The 20,103-nt window shown below is 39.5% G+C and overlaps 2 protein-coding genes, 1 long non-coding RNA gene and 1 pseudogene across 3 annotated transcripts; 3 read left to right on the top strand and 1 right to left on the bottom strand.

Moving 5' to 3' along the window:
• Positions 1-1,758: 1,758 nt before the first annotated feature.
• Positions 1,759-20,100, bottom strand: LOC150002896 (uncharacterized). Its single transcript, XR_016512644.1, has 4 exons — positions 19,966-20,100; positions 16,440-16,523; positions 3,367-3,466; positions 1,759-2,734 (listed from the first exon to the last, which is right to left on the bottom strand). It is a non-coding gene; the product is annotated as an uncharacterized LOC150002896 (long non-coding RNA).
• LOC150002897 (uncharacterized) lies at positions 3,551-4,985 on the top strand. Its single transcript, XM_090285954.1, is given in 4 exon segments — positions 3,551-3,556; positions 3,792-3,864; positions 3,867-4,762; positions 4,830-4,985. Coding segments are annotated over 4 exon segments (1,131 nt in total).
• On the top strand, positions 5,018-5,350 carry LOC150002898 (thioredoxin domain-containing protein 2-like). The gene has a single exon (XM_090285151.1). It carries the CDS (start codon positions 5,033-5,035, stop codon positions 5,348-5,350), a length of 318 nt encoding a protein of 105 aa, XP_090141277.1. The 5' UTR covers positions 5,018-5,032.
• LOC150002899 (heterogeneous nuclear ribonucleoprotein A1-like) lies at positions 16,690-17,849 on the top strand (annotated as a pseudogene).
• Positions 20,101-20,103: the final 3 nt, after the last annotated feature.

Consider the following 20,103-nt stretch of genomic DNA (forward strand, 5'->3'; position numbering starts at 1 on the left):
CCAGGTGGGTATGTGAAATTTTACTCTTTTTTGGTTTAAACACTTGTTTTTAATATTCTGATTTTGTACTTGGTATGGTTAGTTTGGAAAAGTCTTATGGGAATAGATTTTTGTTTTTTCACCTTTCTCTTATTTCTTTATTTAGGAGTTACTTCTTTATTTAGGGGAGGGTCTTCCAGATGCTAATAATGATAACTTTAGCAAAAATATATTTTAAAGTATTTCAACTGTTTTCCATTGTACATGCTGTAATCCATTCATGCCTTCATCCATTTAAAGTGCCCACTGAATGCACACTCACCTATGGTAAAAATGAACTTGGGATCGTCTCAGGAAGTTCTGTGTCATGACTCTGAACATCAAAGCTACAATGTTCAATGAGCCTGGATTCTCTGCTCTACTCTGCTGTGGGTGCCATTTGTTCTGGTGGCAGGTACACTCTGCTAACTTGCTTGTCTGGCTTCCTTTAGAAGGTGAGCATTGGGAAATTCCAGGAACCATGTGCAGAGAGCAGTGTCCCTGCACTAGGAGGAGTCGTGTGTATTTTAAAAGTTTTGTAGCAGCCTATTAATATTAAAACATCAACAAATATACGACTAATCTGGATCTTACCAAAGCAGCTCTAAACAGAATTTTTCCTGTAAATATTTATACAGGAGAGCTTTAAATATTATACTAGAAGTCTTTCCAACCACAAAAATGTTGGGGGTTAAATGTTAGAACAAAGGAACTAAGTAAAATCAATAATCCACCCTCCCTTGAGCAAAACACAGGTACCATTGTGTCCAAAACTGATGGGGAATGCATGGGATAATGAACTCAGAGAGCCAGGTACAAAGTCACAGGATGTGTGCCGTGGATAAAATACTGATTAATCATGACAAATTGTCTTCATGATGAGCCATTTGGAGGTAGAAAAATATCCATTTAGCATTTTTAAAAATAACGTTCTTTCCAATATAAATGTCTATTCTTTTTTATTTTTAATCTTTTTCCTTTTCTGTCCAGCCTCCTACCCTCTCCCCTCTGGTAACTATCAGTTTGTTCTTTGTATCTATGAGTTTGTTTCTGTCCTGTTTTATTTGTTTGTTTTATTTTTTAGATTCCACATACAAGTGAAATCATACAGTGTTTATCATTCTCCGTCTGACTTATTTCACTTAACAAAATACCCTCTAGGTCCATTCATATTGTCTTAAGAGGCAAGATATATGTATATATCACATCTTTACCCATTCTCTTTTACATCTGAGTAATATTTCACCATATCTATATGTATCACATGTTCTTCATTCATTCATCTATTGATTGACATTAGGTTTTTTCCTTATCTTTGCTATTATAGATAATGCTGTAATGAACATAAAGGTGCATATAGCTTTTCTAATTATTGTTTTCATTTTAAAAAATAAATATCCAAAAGTGGGAATGCTCAGTTATATGGTAGTTCTATGTTTAATTTTTTGAGGAATATTTTCCATAATCCTCTAATAGATATTTAAATGGATCTATGGCTTTATTTATTTTATGTGAGCCCACAACAACATCTTTTGGATTTGGGGAATGTTTTAAAAGAAAGTAGGATAAGGTTGAGTAAACCAAGTAAAACCTAAGAGAAACTAAATCAAGGCCTGTGCAATGACTTGCACAACCAGCTGCTTTCTGACCACTTCAACAAAAATACTGAAATAGCAGACATATCAATAAGAAAAAAATAGGATAGGAATATAAAGTGTAGACAACCTTACACTTAAGTAATCACTACTGAAATGAAGGCTTTTATTGAACATAAGCATTTTTGTATTCCAGCAGCAAGCACACACCATGCTATGTTGATCTGATTACAAAAACATGAAGAGTTATCCTCTGTGATAAATGCTGCTCTATTTAAGTAATTTGCTCTATTAGTTAACAAACATGACTTGACCCACATAGAACTGTAGCTGAACCTTCCAGTTAAATTCCTTCAGAGTTGCCTGTTCTCAAGGAGCTGACATATCACTGCAACATGAGTCACCTGCACACCACAGTCCCACATCAGCATGTACAAAAACTCCCAGCCTTATCCCCTGTTTTCTGTAAAGTCTTACAAATATAGAACATTTCAAAGATTAATACAATGAACCCAAGTATGTATGGCCACCACCCAAAATTAATGTGTTGACATTTTATTTCTAAATATGTGTGATACACATACACACATATTTAATGAAGCAAAAGAAAATTGAATATAATGAATAAATTTAAAGTCCTTTTTTAAAAAATCTGTACAGGTTATTACAACTGTAGCATATGAAATTTGGGAGACACAATTCAACGCACAGCAGCTGCTTTATGCTGCAACACCAGAGCCAAGCACAGTAATAGAAACCATGTGGTCTGGAAAGTCTAAAATAGTCACTCTGTAGCCCTTTATAAAAAATGTTTGCTGACTCCTGCTTTAAGTGAAACTGTTTTGACATGGAAGATATTCAAAATATATTCTCTTGGTTCTCTGACCTTTGAACACTCACAACTCCACTCTGGAGCATGCAGGACTTCCAGATCCCTGGCATGTGTTAGGCCCAGCAATCTGGTCACACCCTCTGCCAATGGCCAATGGTGCCATATTGATGTGGAGTTCATGTAGGTGTGGGCCCTTCATGGCTTTCCATTTGGAGAATGAGGCAAATGCTCCTCTGCTTTCGGCTTTCCTCAGAACACATCTACCCTGCATCCATACCAAGGTTTCAGCCTGCAGAAGGGAGACCAGGATACATATATCTGTTCTCTTGGTTCCCCATTTACTGGGATGGAAAGAGTAATGTTTTCATTTCTTCCTCTCAGTTAGGGAATTCCTCTGTATCACAATCTACTCCCATCTAAATAGCTCAGACAAGGCATCCAATAGTCAGGCAGTACTTTGCAGAGAAGGGTAATATGGTTAGGAGACACTTAGTAAATGGTTACAGTGGGTGTGTTACAAAGGGAAAGCTGCAGCTGGAGAATCCTAAAGAGAGATTGTAGGAAAGTTGGTTTCAAGTTACCCATTCTGGACAGGGCATTTGGCAAACAGTACAACACAGTGTAGTGAGGGCTTGGAACCTACCCCACATACTAGCTTTGTGACCTTGAGTGAGTTATACAATTTCTCTAAGGCTCATATTTCTCACTTGTAAAGTGAGGGATCATAATGGTACTTACCTCAGTAGTTTGTTGTGTTATAGGAAATAATGCCTATGAATGTATATCAGGTAGTAGGCAAACCTTCATGCACAGGGTGGCCACCATAACTGAGGTTTTCATGAAATTCTCAAAAATTACTGTTGTGAGTACAGAGAGGGAAATCCATCTGTAAGTACTACCTGAATATAAGGTGTTACTCACCATATGATGTTAGGTTGAATAGGTTGGAAAAAGTTGAAGGGTAAGGCCTTGTCTTCACTATGAGGCACTAATGAAGTAGGAGTGTATATAGACAAAGAACCTGAAATGGAAAGTGATAAAGCTGGAGTCCCAGAAGAACCGAAAATGAGGCCAGATAAACAAGCAGAAACACATGAAGGTGATCATGATGGTAACAGGGAGGGAAGAGTGTTGCCTTAAGGGGACCCATGTGCTTAGGGAGTAGGCAGTAGTATAGGATTAAGCTGAGAAAATTTTAGTTTTAAAAAACCTACATAAAAGATGCATGTAATCACATGATGCTTAGCTTCTGTTGTACATGATTATTCAAATTAATACTACATTATTCACAAGACTACATTTGTGAGCTCTAAGAATGACACATCTTCCTTGAAATATGTGATCAGAGATTTTTTTGTTTCTTCTTTTGTATTTTATTTTATTTGCTTTTTTGTTCAGAGAGTCCACGATCACAGGTGCTGTCCCAGAGTTCTTGGATCCAGCCCTCACCCAGGAGAAGACCTTTGCCCATGACATCAGCAGCATACAACACATACCTGCAGACGAGTCCCAAGTTCCACAGCCCGAGGACACGTCTCTTCCCAAGCAGGGTTGTGACGCCTCCAGTTCCTCAGCAAAAACCATGCAGTCCAAGCAGGGAGACACACCCAGTGCCTCCGGAAAAACCATCTTGCTTAAAGAGGGCAACAGCTTTAATTCTTCAGAAAAAGACATTCTTCCCAAAGAGGGTAGCACTGCTAATGCCTCAGAAAAAACCATCCAGTCCAAACAGAGTGACATCTCCAATTCCCCAATTAAAACTATCCCACCAAAGCAGAGTGACATGCCCAGGTCCCCAGGAAAAACATTCCTGCCTAAAGAAGTTAACACCCTTAATTCCTCAGACAAAAACATTCCATCCAAGCAGGTTGGTACCCCCAAATCTTCAGCAAAAAAAACCCTGCTCAAGCAGGTTGACACCTCTAAGTCTTCAGCAAAAACCATCCTATCTAAGCAGTATGACACCCTTAATTCCTCAGAAAAAAACACCCCACCCAAGTACGCTGACACCTCCAAGTCCTCAACAAAAACCATTCCTCCCAAGCAGGGTGACATCCTCAATTCCTCAGAAAAAACCATCCCATCCAAACAGGCTGACACCCCTAATTCCTCAAATAAAACTATCTTGTCCAAACAGGCTGATACCCCAATTTCCTCAGCCAAAACCATCCTGCCCAAGCAAGACAAAACCCCCAAGTTCTCAGCAAAAACAATTTCACCTAAACAGGGTGAAGCCCCCAAATCCTCAGAAGAAACCATCAAGCCAAAGCAGGGCAACACCCTCAAGCTCTCAGCAAAATTAATTTTACCCAAGGAGGTTGACACCTCCAACTATTCAGAAAAAAACATTTCACCCAAGCAGAGTGACACCCTCAAATCCCCAGAAGAAACCATCCAGCTCAAGGAGGGCAACACCCCCAACTCCTCAGAAGAAAACATTTCACCCAAGCGGGACGACACCCCCAAATCCCCAGCAGAAACCATCCAGCCCAAAGAGGAGGACACCCCGAAGACCTCAGAAGAAACCATTCAGCCTGTAGAAGGTGACATCTCAGCAGAAGAAACAGTGGAGCTCTTGGAGGTCGACATGGTGAAAGTGATCCTGAACAAAGAAGATTTTGAGTTGGCACTCAAGGAGGCTGGGGAGAGGCTGGTGGCTGTGGATTTCTCAGCCACATGGTGTAGGCCTTGCAGGACCATCAAGCCCGTTTTCCATTCTCTGTCTGTGAAGCACGAGGATGTCGTGTTCCTGGAAGTGGATGTTGATGAGTGTGAGGAGCTGGCGAAAGACCATGAGATCTCTTCCATTCCAACCTTTCAGTTTTATAAGAAAGAAGAAAAGGTGGGTGAATTTTGTGGCTCCCTTGAGGAAAAACTTAAAACAATCATTGCAGAATTAAAGTAGTACATTCTGAAAGCATTACAAAGAGTCCACTGTTTCTAACTTGTGATTTTTTATTTACAGAAAAGAGGTATATCAAAAATGTATGTCCAAATGGCATTTACTTATAGATTTTAAATATTAACTTCCCATTTCAAAAAGTAGTCAAAGCACCAAAGTATATTATGACCATATTTTCTTGATAGGAAAGTGTGATACTAGAATTTCCTTTGGTGGAGATTGGAAGTCCAGCTGTCCCCTATTTTTAATTCTTGATTTCCTTTTTTGATCACCCTTGAAAATTAAAAATTCAGCTCATATTGTATCAGCAAAGACACTGGAAATTTAGACAGTTCTATAGAAGTACATGATTTAAAGATGGAAACTTCTGATGTTTGCATATCTTTGGGGTTCCTGATATTTTTGTAAATAAAGAATTTTAAAAATTCACATAGCATATCTAACCTTCTTCTTGTGTGGGGAGTGCTAGGGAGGCTTTGGGAAGTCCCATGGGCCTGCCAACCCTGATTTATTGGTGGCAGTGCTGAGACCAAGGCCATGGTTCCAGATTTCAAGTAAAGGCCTCTTTTTACTAGTCAGTGCTCACAAAATCTGAGACAGAGCTCAAAAGCTTTGATTTTCTCAGGCTAAGAGCTTTATTATTCAGGTTTTAGTCAGTGTGATCCTTGGCACCATTGTGACATCAGCTCCCTGGTGGCAAAGTTCCTGTTTTGTCCCCTTGGTAACTTGGTTTCTGATACCTATTTCCAGATGTCTCAGAGCCCAAAGGCCAAGCTCTGTCCCATAGATGGTGGCTTGATCTGTCCAGTGGATGCCTAAAACTGCAGATAGTGCCAAACCCTGTGTTTTTTTCCTGTACTTCACTTAAAGTCTTCTTTCTGGCATATTGATTGCCAGCATCATTACTCTTGTGCTTTGGGGCCATTATCAAGAAAAATAAAGGTTACCTGAACACAAGCACTGTGATAGCGTGATAGTCAATCTGATAACCAAGCCGATACTCAGTGACAAATGCACAGGGAGCATATAAAGTGTAGAGATGCTGAACAAAGGATGATTCACGTTCAAGGTGGGATGGAGTTGGATGGCATGTGATCTCATTATGCTACTTAAAACAATTAAAACTTAATGAATTAAGTTTTTGCAACTTAAAGTTTGTGACTTGGTTACTTCTGGAATACTCCACTTAATATTTCAGACCGCAGTAGATCAGCGGGTAACTGACACCATGGAAAGCAAAACTGTGAATAAGGGAAGACGACAAGAGATTTTATGTTTCTAAAAATATGTATGTATATAAATAACTATATATTTAATGTATACAATATGATGATTTTGGACATATGCTCATACTCATGATATGATTACCACAATCAAGGTAATTAAAATACTCATCATCTTCAGAAGTTTCCCTGTGTGCCCTTTTCCTTTTTGTGTCTGGTAAGAGCTCTTAATATAAGATCTAACCTCTTAACAAGTTAAGTGTACAATACTGTATTGTTAACTGTAGGCACTATGTTGTACAACAAGTCTCTGGAGCTTATTCATCTTCTATAACCATAACTTTATAACCATGAAACAACAACTCCTTATTTCTCTCCCTTTTCCCTGTCAAACACTATTCTATCTTCTGCTGGTTCAGAGTGTTTTAAAGATTTGAGAGACTTCCTGACAAGATGGAGGCATAGACTGACATGCTCTGTCTCCCTCTACAACTAAAAAGGATTACAACCACTGCAAAACTAAAAATAATAAGAAGTTCCTGAAAATAAATCTACATGGAAGTCCAATGTATGAAGTCATAAACAAGTGGTGCTCGTCTGGACAGGTAGGAAGTGTGAACCCGTGGCCGAGAAAGATCGAACTGTGCTGGAGGCGGCAGCTGCAGCAGCTAACAGTGGGGCCCAGTAAGCAGACACCTGTATTCGGGGGTAGGAGAGAAGCGTCTGGGAGCTGGCCCCAGCTGCAGACCAGATCCGTTGGCTCGCGATTACAATGCCTGGGAAGGCAGACCCCATTGGGAGCCAGCCCTGTTCCTCAGCGGAGAGTAACAATAGGAATCCATCTTGGACCCCCGCCCCCACACAAAGTGCCACAATGTGGTGAGAAAGGTCGCCGGGTTGTGACGAGCACACGGGGCTCCACCCAATATAGTGTAGGAGGTGTGACAGCACCCCGCCCAAGAAGGAAAGATAAACAAAATGGTCAGAATGGCAGAATTAATGATTGAAACACCAATCACACAGCTAACTAAAAAACAATTAAAAGCCTTGACCAATGAACAAATAGCAAATCTTTCTGAGGCTCAGTTCAGAGCTATAGTTATAAGACAGCTTACAGACCTAACAGTGGGGCTGAATCAAGAAAGGGAAGTAATGAAGGCTAGTCCTGCTGAAATGAACAAAAATACATACAAGTGGTGAGGAAGGTAAAGCCACGGATCAAATTAACAAATCAGAACATAGGAAGGGAACAAACAGTCAACCAGTGCAGAAAGAGGAAACAAAAAGTGAGAAATATGATGAGAGGCTCAGAAACCTCTGGGACATCTATAAGTGATCGAACATTCAAATTATCAGATTGCCAGAGGGTGAAGAAGAAGAACTAGAAATTGAAAAATTATGTGAAAAAATACTGAAGCAGAACTTCCCTAAGTTGGGGAAGGAAATGAACTTACAGGTCCAGGAAGCACAGAGAGTTCTGGATAGGCTGGACCCAGGGAGGACCACACCAAGACACATTATAATCAAAATGTCAAGAGTTAAAGATAAAGAGAGAATCTTAAAAGCAGCAAGAGAGAAGAGAAGAATCATGTACAAAGGGGTTTCAATTAGACTATCAGCGGATTTCTCAAAGGAAACTTTACAGGCAAGAAATATTCAAAGCAATGAAAATCAAAAACCTACAACCATGATTACTCTATCCAGTGAAGCTGTTATTCAGGATAGAAGGGCAGAGAAAGTGTTTCTAGGACAAAGAAAACTGAAGGAGTCTGTTAGAGCCAAACCACTGTTATACGAGATGTTAAAGGGACTGGTGTAGAAGAAGGAGGATCAAAACTATGAACATTAAAATGAAAACTGTATCACTACAACCAACAGCAGAAGCTAGGGAATTGAAACAAAGGCAAACTAAGTAGACAATGAGAGGGGAAAAAGAATTATAGGTATGGGGAACATAAGTGGGGGAGGTCAGCAGGGAGGGGGAAGGGGGAAAAGGGAGGGAGATGGTGCAGGAATTAAGAAGCATAGTAGGAGGGAGTGGAGTAGACAAGAAGATGTTGAGAAGAACTATATGCACAACCAATGGGAATGGACTAAGAGGGGGGACAGCTGGAGGGAGGGGGGAGCAGGGGGGAATGAAATTGGGACAACTGTAACAGCATAATCAATAATAAAAAATAAAATTAAAAAAATGCAAAAAAAAAAAGAATTTGAATTAATTGCCAACATTTCGAAAACCAGGATTCCCTTTAACATATTACATTTTAGATTTTCTTGAAAAATTGTAAAATATGCCAATCCAAACTTGCATTACTTCAATAAAGCAATCTAATCTTAGGGGCTGAGGGGCAGCTGTCTCCATTAGAGTGGCACATGTTCTCCAACCCACCTCTGAGGAACCTGGCTAGCTTCTTCATTTTTTTAGCAGGAGTGGGACTGCTCCAGCAACTTCCGTGTGTCTTCCCTGAGTTACATTCATTCTCTGGCAGAAAGCTTGAATATAGACATTCTATTTTGCTAATTGAGAGGAAAATTGTGTGCTTAAGCCATGCAATTGTTAATGACCTCTAATATTTAACATAAATGAGAAGAAAGCATTTCTAATGAGAAGGAAGATTCCAAAAAATCAAATTGACTGTGAATGATGACAATCTAACTAGAACCTTAATAAAAAATCAATGGAAAACGTGGGTGAATTGATAAGGGAACTTAACAAAGTGACAGTATTCAGAGTAATAGCCAAATAATTGATAGTTTCCTTTTGATTCAGTGACACATATTGGGAATCATTATGGGAAAAGGTGTCATTCACAATAGTGACAAAAAATAAAATAAGTAGCAACATTCCTAAGAAAAATGGTAAGGATTATTAAAACTAAATGTAAAAGTTCTGAGAGGTACACAACAAGAAGCTCTGAATAAAGTGAGACACAGTTCATTATCCCCATTGGAGAAAAAAGTTGATAGATGTTGATTCTCTTCACTTAATTTAGTAGACATAATGTAATCACAAACCCACATCTCAATGAGATAATTAGGAGAACTTGACAAAATACTTAAAAATTTATTAAAAATCATTGCCAAGAGCAGATAAGAAAAGTCTTAATTGAAAAGTAATTAAGAACCAGCTTCTAGTCAAGATGGCAGCATAGGTAAACACAACTCACCTTCTCACATAACCACATCAAAATTACAACTAAAATATAAAACCACCATCATTCAGAACTGGCAGAAATTGAGTTGAATGGAAGTCTGACAAGTATGGAATTTTAAAAAACCACATTCATCCAGACTGGTAGTGTTACAGGGCAAAAGGGGGTTCTTTCATGTGGTACCTTGGTATAAAACCCAACAACTCTTGTTGAGGAAAACAGGCCTTTATTTACATTATTTCAACCTGAGGAGGGCAGTGAGCACTTCAGCTCAGAGCCCTGTTCTCCCACAGAACCCAGCACTTTCCTTGCTCCCCAAAAGGCTAGAAGCCAAAACGATGCCCAGAAGTCCCTCATCCCTTATCTGTCAGCTCACTCCTTCAGGATCTGGGGTACGGTGTCATCAGCTTCCATATAGCAGTCCAGGAAAACATGTACCATGTTGCACTGGATCACGCATGGTTCTCTCTTTGCCCTTTCAAAGCAGCATGGATCTCTTCTCACTTCCTCCTTGCAGACTGCATGGAATTCCCTCTCTTCCCAAACTGCATGGTTTTCCTCCACTCTCCCCTCAAATGGCTGCCACCTTATTTTTAAATCCCTGACCATGGCCTGTGATGCAGTGGGTGTGGTAACCAGTTCTGACCATTCACAGAACATTGCGCAGGCCCTGTATGCTCTTTCCTCACCATTCCATGGTCAAAACCCCTCCCATCTTCTTGGGGCCTTGGAAGAACCAAAGCCATTTGCATAATTAAGATACTAGCTACCAGCTATAGATATGCAAAGGCATCTTAAAAGCTGTCCCCTTCCCCGAGTCCCCAATTGCAAGTTCTGGGGATTTTTATTTTGGGAACCTACTCTGTAACAGTAGGAGGAGTGGGATTGCAGAACAGGCTGGTCCCACATCCACATTTGTGGATAAAACTGTGGGAGGAGTATCTCAGGAATAAGGAGTTCCAGCTCCACACAAGGACCCCAAACCCAGGGTTCCAGTGCCCAGAGATAAGTCCCCAAACTTCTGGGTGCAAAACCAGAAGGGATTAAGTTGGTGGAAGATGCTGGAATTTCAAGCAGTTTCCCTTAAAGAACCCACACACAGACTTACTCAGAGTCACTCCCTCTGAGTTCTAACACTGGGGCAGTAGCTTGAAAGGCACCAGTGGTATAGAGGGAGGAAATGAAGTGTCTGGTATCAAGGTGGAAGCTGGGGGACGGCTTTCTCCTAGACAGAATGGAAGAGAGAGGCCATTGTCCCCTTTGTGAATTGTCCCCCCACAGAGCCACAGAGGCAGGAGGTGGGTGTCATATCTGAGACTCCATCAACCTCGCTAAAACTGTTTGCCCCACCCTGGAGATCCCCTAAGACTCCATCCCACCCAACTTACCACCCAAGCTGTTAACTGTGACTTTTCCATATGAATGGCTGGTCTTGGCTCATGCTTCACCAGTTCCTCAATCCTATCAAACCAGCAACAGCTGGCCTCAGTAAGCTCCCATACCTCTTAAGTGATCCCAGGCCTTGCATTAGGAGCAGCTAACCTATATTCACAGCTTGGCTTTGCCTGAAAAATCTCCAAGTCCAGCACAAGTAGCAGCCATATCAGATTGCTTTATAGCTCATAGATGGTAGCCCTGGGCAGAATACCGATGGGGGCTGACCTGGGCCTGCACCACCTGGGAAACCCCAGAGGCTACACAACCTGTGGATATCTACAGATCATATCAGGCCACCATCACACTGCCCCTGCACAGCTGATTCTCCTCAGAGGGTGGAGATTGGTGGTCAGTGGCCACAGCCAGTCCTTGCAGCTGACTGCCCTAGGTAAATCCCTCCCATAGACCTGTCAACAGCAATCAAAACTCAACTGCAAGAGGAGGGTGTATTCAGCGCAAATCAAGGGTGCACCTTGAGTACCCAGCTTGGGTGATAGGGGAGGCTGTGCCACTGAATCCTACAGGACATCTACTATGTTAGGCCATGCTATATAGACAGGGAGTCAATAGCAGCTTTACCTCATATATAGAAGCAAACATTGGGAGGCAGCCAAAATGAAGAGACAAAGAAACATGGTCCAAAGGAAAGAAGATCAAAATTCCAGAAAAAGAACTTAACAGGATAGAGATAAGCAATCTATCAGATGCAGAGTTCAAAACACTGGTTATAAGGATCCTCAAGGAACTTAGTGAGGACCTCAACAGCATAAAAAAGATCCAGTCAGAAATGAAGGATATACTAATTGAAATAAAGAACAACTTACAGGGAAACAACAGTAGAGTGGATGAAGCCCAGAATCACATCATTGAGTTGGAACATAAAGAAGCAAAAACAACCAATCAGAATAACAAAAAGAAAAAAATCCAGAAAAATTAGGATAGTGTAAGCAGCCTCTGGGGCAACTTTGAGTTTGTGACATTTGCACCATAGGGGTGTCAGAAGGAGAAGAGAAAGAGCAAGAAATTGAAAATCTATTTGAGAAAAATAATGAAAGAAAACTTCCTTAATTTGTTGAAGAAAATGCAAGTCCAGGTAGCACAGAGCTCTCAAACAATATGACTGCAAAGAGACACATCGTAATTAAAATCCAAAGGTAAAGACAAAGAGAGAATATTAAAAGCAGTAAGAGAAAAGCAGTTAGTTACCTACAGGGGAGTTCCCTTAAAGCTGTCAGCTGATTTCTCAAAATAAACTTTGCATGTTAGAGGAGATTGGCAAGAAATAGTCCAAGTCATGAAAAGCAGAGAACTACAGCCAAGATTGCTCTACCCAGAAAAAGTATTGTTTAGAATCTTAGAGAAGATAAAGAGCTTTCCAGACAAGAAAAAACTAAAGTAGTTTATCATCACTCAACAATTATTTTACAAAATGTTAAAGGGACTTATTTAAGAATAAGAAGATCAAAATTATGAACAATAAAATGGCAAAAAATACACATCTATCAACAATTGAATCTAAAAAACAAACTAAGTAAACAAGAAGAGCAGAGACAGAATCATGGCTACAGAGACTGTTTTGATAGCTGCCAGATAGGAAAAGGGTGTGGAGGAATGGATGAACAGGTGAGGGGATTAAGAAGTACAAATAGGTGGTTACAGAATAACCATGGGGATGTAAAGTACAGTATAGGAAATGGAGTCACCAAAGAACTTATGCATGACCCATGGACATGAACTAAGGTGTGGGGATTGCCTGAGGGAGTAGCGGTGCAGTGTGGAGGAGGGCAACCGGGGAAAATTGGGACAATTGTAATAGCATAATCAATACAAATAATTTTTTAAAAAAGTAACACAAGAGATGGATGGACCAATGTGTGAGCTTTGTTGTGAATTAAGGGGGTGTAAAGATCAAGCTTGCAGATGTCTGTATCCTAGAGAAGCAGTGCTAAAGGCTTCCTTTCCAAAATAGGACAAAAAGAATGGAGGGGGTGGTTCACAGGTTGGGGACAAGATTAAGACTGGATGCAATTAACTATAGCTTGAGAAGTTCAAAAAGAAAGAAGAAAGAAAAGTAATGAAGAGCAATTTGCCCTACTAAATAGTAAAAATGTGTAATTAACATAGTAATTGTATAGTAAGTGTAGTGATGCTAAGAAGGATACTGATGAAGGAAAAATAAGATAATGAAACATAACAGTAACCAAGAATTGAACTTTGGCATGTAAATGGTAATATATGAAAAAGAAAACATTTCAATTTGAAGGAATATGAGCAGATTTCTTTTTTTAACTTGCATAGCAAAATTTGGACATTTGGGAGAAACATCAATTTACATCCTGTGTCCATGCCAGACACTGAAATAAATAAAAGTTGGGTTAAAGAATTAAAAGTAAAATATGAAATTATTTAAAAAATTGAAGGTTTAGTTAAACATTTTTCCTATTCATGGATGAGAAAGGGATTTTCTAAATAGAAATACAATTAAAGAAATAGATTTGAGAATATAAAAATTTAAGCCATAATATAAAGAAAGTTAACAGGAGAAAAAACTGAAAAAAATGGCAACAGATGACTTCAGATTCAATATTTTTGTTTTTAAAAATACCCCTACAAAGCAGTAGGAAAAATAGAATACCTTAATAGAAAAATGGGCAAAAGCCACAGTTAGTTCATATTAGAGTAAGAACAAATTGTTAATAAGCATAAAAAATTTTACTAATAGAAAAATATAGACAAAAAATCAGATTTTGATAGTACAGTTAGCAAGAATGAGGGAAATAGTGCTATTGATGAATGTTAAGACTGTCATAAATCCTTCTGGAATATAGCAGTGTAACAAAGGTGCAGACAACTTTGTGAACTTTAGCTTTTGTGTTAATCTACTAGGGCTGCTATAACAAAATGCCACAGACTGGGGTGCTTAAACAGCAGAAATGAATTTTTCACAGTTCTGGAGGCTGGGAATCCACGATCAAGGTGTTGACAGGGTTGGTTTCTCCTGAGGCCTCTCTTCTTGGCTTGCACATGGTGTCATCTCACTGTTTTTTCTTCACAGAGTTGCGCTTCTTTGTGCACACATCCCTGGTATCTATGTGTCCAAACTTTCTCTTTTTAGAAGGACCAATCAGACTGAGTTTGGACACACCCTAAGAGACTTATTTTAGCTTAATCACCTTTTTAAAGACCCTATCTCCAAATACATTTGTATTCTGAGTACTGGAGGTTAGGGCTTCAACATATGAGTTTTGGAAGGGACTTAGTTTAGCTTATAACCGCTTAAGATGAGACCCAGAGGCTGGGCCCAAAGACTCCTCTTGGAGAGCATCACAGAAAAAAGTAATCTCTAAGGAAGGCTTAGGAGCCCTGGAAGCATATGAGAAAAGCTGAGGGGTGTTACCCTAGGAAATGCTGCTTCAGAACTCTATGAAGTTAGCACCCAAAGTGAAAATTAAGGCTTCTCCAAAGGTGAAAAAGAAGACTGTGCTGGAGAGTTGCAATCTCCTTTGAACATAGACCTTCAAGCAGAGACCAGAAAATCATAATGTCAAGGCCTCAGATGGCTGTGAAACCAATCGTCCATTTCTCCAAGTGATTATTCTTCCCTGAAAGAAGTCTCAGGGTTGTGGGGGTCCATTGCCAAGCTTTTGTACCTCAGAGAAAATGGCATTTCGTTGAATTTCCTGATCCTCTTCTAGCTGGCTGGCTGGTCAGGAATGCAGTCAGTATCTGTTGAATTCTCTACTCTCCCAAGCAGGAGGGGGATGAGCAAACAAAAAGTAGTTCAGGAATTCTATTAAATCCGGGTTTTTCAAATGGTGGTAACAGAAAACACATGGAGTGCTTGTTAACCATTTAGATTTTTTTACCTCTGTATTTGGAAAATCAGATTCAGCAGTTGTAGGCTGGGACCTAGCAATCTCTCCCCATAGACCAACGAAAATCATCCAATGAAGTAAATCCCCAACAAACGCCTATCTTATGTATATTGCAGCTCCTAAATGTGCTTCCTCACTCTCAGGACAATCGCTCTACAGGACACCAGCAACTTTACCTGATCTTCACCCATCTTTCTAGAAACCACAAGAGTTGTAGTATCTTAGAATAGGTCACTTTCTCGGCCACCCTCCCCTCCACACCCCCACTCTTATTAGGGATTTCTGGACCCAAGGGTAGGTAGGACGACGACCATGTCCAGCTTGAAGCAGCTAGAGGAGCTTGAGACCTTCGCCCATTGTCCTTTACAAGATTACAAAGGGTCTTTATATCTGAGAGGGAGGGATAGTTATTTTTTACGAACCATGGGTATGGACTTGGGGGGGGATGCTGGGGGAGGGAGATACTGGGTAGAGGGGAGTAAAGGGGAAAAAATTGGAACTACTGTAACAGCATAATCAATAAAATATATTTAAAAAAAAAAAAAAAAAGAATAGGTCACTTTCTCAGCAGCATCTCCTCCCTAAGTCTCAGCTACTTAGTTTAAAATACAAACACCAGAGAGGTAGGGCCACATGGCCTATGGGAGGTCTTTGTGGTCCAAGTTCCTTACAAGAGGCCAGTGCCTGTGTGGGTCCATCTCCTTTGAGATTTCCCATTAGTATGAATCCCCACAAGCAAGCCCCATATATTTCTGATAATCTAGAATATATCTGTTAAACAAAGGCACACACTTCCATAACATACTCACTTCTAAGTTACTAAATTGTTTAACCCCATAAGGATCTTTTTCCTATAGAAACCTCTTCCTAACTGTCCCTATAATTTTGAAGGCTGCAGCTTTTCCAATGGAGTTAGAATTTCACATTATTATGTGGGGAGCATCTTTACTCCCCAAAAATTGGTGCCACAGTTCTCCTAGGAATAAAAAAAATGGTTCATTGCTGAGTCATATTTATAGACTGTTAAAAGATAAGTTAAGGCGTATTAAAATTTTTAAGAGTTTATTTGAAAAAAAAATTGATTCCAGTTGGGCAGTATTAAACTGGAAATGGTCAAGAGTGCTCTGCTGGCAGGAGCTAGAGAAAAGATTTATATGGAAATGCTATGGAAGCAAAGCAAGGAAATTATTTGACTGACTAGAGCTTAAAGCGTAGTTGGCTGATTCTTAGGTTTTTATTTTTTTCATCTTGAGAGATTACAGGCTTAGGTTTTCATTTGCTTATGTAGGTCACCAAGACATTAGGGTCACTTCAGTCTAATGGACTCCTTGTTTAATTAATTTAAAAAGGGATACAGCCCACTGAATTATCCTGGAGTGGAGGTGTGGGGATCTTGATTACATACCTCTTAAGGGTCTAGCCAGATTCTACCAGTGAATGTGGTGAGAGTGAGGAATGAGGAAGGGAGTGGTCTGTTCTTCCAAGTTTTCTGAGAAAAAAAAAAAAAGAGAGAGAGAGAAATAAAGGTAAAAATACTAAAAACAGAATGATCCCTATTTAATTTAAAAATTGGAGATACGTTTGTTAGATTACTCCTTTCTGCCGGTGGGCGCCGCTGAGTAACCATCGTTCAAGTCTCCTGCCCTGAAGTTGTCATGTCTAAGTCAGAGTTTCCCAAAGAGCCGGAACAGCTACGAAAGCTCTTTACTGGAGGTTTGAGCTTTGAAACAACAGATGAGAGTCTGAGGAGCCATTTTGAGCAATGGGGAACGCTCACAGACTGTGTGGTGATGAGAGATCCAAATATCAAGCGCTCCAGAGGCTTTGGGTTTGTCACATACGCCACTGTGGAGGAGGTGGATGCAGTCATGAATGCTAGGCCACACAAGGTGGACGGAAGAGCTGTGGAACCAAAAAGGGCTGTCTCAAGAGAAGATTCTCAAAGACCTGGTGCACACTTAACTGTGAAAAAGATTTTTGTCGATGGTATTAAAGAAGACACTGAGGAACATCACCTAAGAGATTATTTTGAACAATATGGGAAAATTGAAGTGATTGAAATCATGACTGACTGAGGCAGTGGCAAAAAGAGAGGCTTCACTTTTGTTACCTTTGATGACCATGACTCTGTAGACAGATTGTCATTCAGAAATACCATACTGTAAATGGTCACAACTGTGAAGTGAGAAAAGCCCTATCTAAGCAAGAGATGGCTAGTACTTCATCCAGCCAAAGAGATCGAAGTGGTTCTGGAAACTTCGGAGGTGGTCGTGGAGGTGGTTTTGGTGGTAATGACAACTTTGGTCGTGGAGGAAACTTCAGTGGTCGAGGTGGCTTTGGTGGTAGCCGTGGTGGTGGTGGATATGGTGGCAATGGGGATGGCTATAATGGATTTGGTAATGATGGAAGTAATTTTGGAGGTGGCGGAAGCTACAATGATTTTGGCAATTACAACAATCAATCTTCAAATTTTGGACCCATGAAAGGAGGAAACTTTGGAGGCAGAAGCTGTGGCCCTTATGGTGGTGGAGGCCAATACTTTGCCAAACCACGAAACCAAGGTGGCTATGGCGGTTCCAGCAGCAGCAGTAGCTATGGCAGTGGCAGAAGGTTTTAATTACTACCAGGAAACAAAGCTTAGCAGGAGAGGAGAGCCAGAGAAGTGACAGGGAAGCTACAGGTTACAACAGATTTGTGAACTCAGCCAAGCACAGTGGTGGCAGGGCCTAGCTGCTACAAAGAAGACATGTTTTAGACAATACTCATGTGAATGGGCAAAAAACTCGAGGACTGTATCTGTGACTAATTGTATAACAGGTTATTTTAGTTTCTGTTCTGTGGAAAGTGTAAAGCATTCCAAAAAAGGGTTTTTAATGTAGTTTTTTTTTTCCTTTTTTCTTTTTTTTGCAGCCATGCTGTTGATTGCTAAATGTAATAGTCTGATCATGACACTGAATAAATGTGTCTTTTTTTAAAAAAATAAAATAAAATAAAATAAAAATTGAATAAAAAACATAAAATGTTATCATTGGCTATCTCTTAATATGGATATTTTTTCTTTCATTTTATTTTCTCTGCTTACTTGTATAATGAAAAGAAAAACCAATAAATGAAATACTGTCAAAATCCTAACTGCTTAGAAATTGCTAGGGGAAAAAAAAAATTCTGGAGGGTCAGAAGCAGGGACATTGAGCATAATGGCCCAAGGTCAAGCATATTCTGGCAGTCTTTGAATGCTGAACTTAACCTGAGGTTCTATACTTTAGTTGTGCACTCTGGGCCTTCTCAGCTTTATATTACAAACAATCATAGAAACTAAATCAGTAGTAGTTTGTCCATTTGGAGATGAACTGTCTGAGTTATTATGAATGTCATTGAGGTGGTGATATACTTGTTTTTTTGTGGCAAATGACAGAAACCCAACACAAACTTGTTTCAACAAAAATGCAGAATGTATTAAATCTTGAAACTGTAAATTCTAAGGGGACAAACTGCTTTAGGCAGATGTGGGGGTCCAACCAAAATCATCAGGACACTCAACATTATTGACCATCTTGATTTAATCATTGATTGCTTCCATGACTCATGATCACAGTTAAAAAGTGAACCTGTTTCCATAGAAGTCCCTGGAAAGACTCTGATTGACTGGGTCACATGCCAATCCCTGAATCTGTATATTTGGGGGAGATAGGTTTCTTTGATGGTCAGGCCTGGGTCACTTTGTACCCTTGGAGGAAGATCAGTGCCATCAAAGCATATGAGCTAAGCTAGCTTACATGGGGAGGTGGAGGGAAGGAAGTATTACTATGCAAACAAGCAAATCCATTGCAGGGGGTCACAGTAGGCACCACTGTATAAGATCAAGAGTTTCACCAAGAATTTGGTCAAAATCAGTCCGATCTCCACTTAACAATTCCCATGAAAAACCCAACCTGATAAGAAGAGTCTGTGTACTTATCAAATTTCTCTTAAACACATCTTATTTCATTTTAATCCTATCTAATTTTCCTGAGTCTATAAATATATGGCCTTAAAACTAAATAATACTCTGTGCTTTATTCAAAAGACAATTTATAATAACATAAGTTTTGCTAAGTATGACATACAGAATATGAATAAAAAACACAAAATAGTTATGAAGTAAGTGCTCAGAGGTTGCAAAAGATATGAACAGATAAGACAGTTTGAGAGGTCTGACCTTTTATATGATGTTTTTGAAATTTATTTTCCTCTAAGTATGAGCAAATTGAGTGGGCATGCAATAATTCTGTCTTTCTGAGGCAGAAATGTTAATTTCAAATAAATTATATTCAGCAAATATTTGAAAGTTCTTGTATACTCTTACCTAGAGAATTCCAATGTGATTTTTGGTAGATTTTTAAGTTTCTCAGATTTTGTAAGGTAAATGTGGAATGGTACATTCTATGGACATAGATGTTAACTAAAAACAAAATAATCCAAAAGGTATGAGGAGAAGTTAGTTTGCAAATTTTGAAATAATGGAGGCATGTTAATCAGGAGATCCTATAACAACCACAGTGAAAATACTTGCCCAGTGTAACAATGATAAATATTGGGATCAAGTTGGTGAGGAGCCAAAGAAAACCCAAGTCTTTCAAGGTTTTTTAATTACAGAATTAAAAAAAAAAGACAATTTATTTGAATATGAAAAGGTTGATGATAGAAAATTGTAAGCTTGAAGAAGATAAGATTAAAAAAGAGAGGCAGAAATTGAACTGAAGAAAGGTGAATTGTGAAAACAGAAAGAAAATGTGATCATTCTATTATGTATTGATTGAAAGTTTATTACTTTGATGCAATCAAGTTGAGAACCATTTTCTTGTAGGTTAAGAAGGCTATTTCAAGTAAGAATAAGATCTAGCATGGGGAAGAACAGAGAAGAGCAGGCATTGTTCTCATTCAGAACTTACCTGCAGGCCTTATTGGTGCTTTCACTAAACACCTCTGAAGGGTCTCTAGCCCCTGGAGAGCCATCTTACTGGTAGGTGATGAGGAAGAATGAAAGAACTGCATCCCTCTCCTGTGTCCCAGGAAGGTCACAACGCTTT

Source organism: Furipterus horrens, unplaced genomic scaffold (assembly GCF_987537825.1).
Source record: "Furipterus horrens unplaced genomic scaffold, mFurHor1.1.pri manual_scaffold_8, whole genome shotgun sequence".
NCBI classification, from domain to species: domain Eukaryota; kingdom Metazoa; phylum Chordata; class Mammalia; order Chiroptera; family Furipteridae; genus Furipterus; species Furipterus horrens.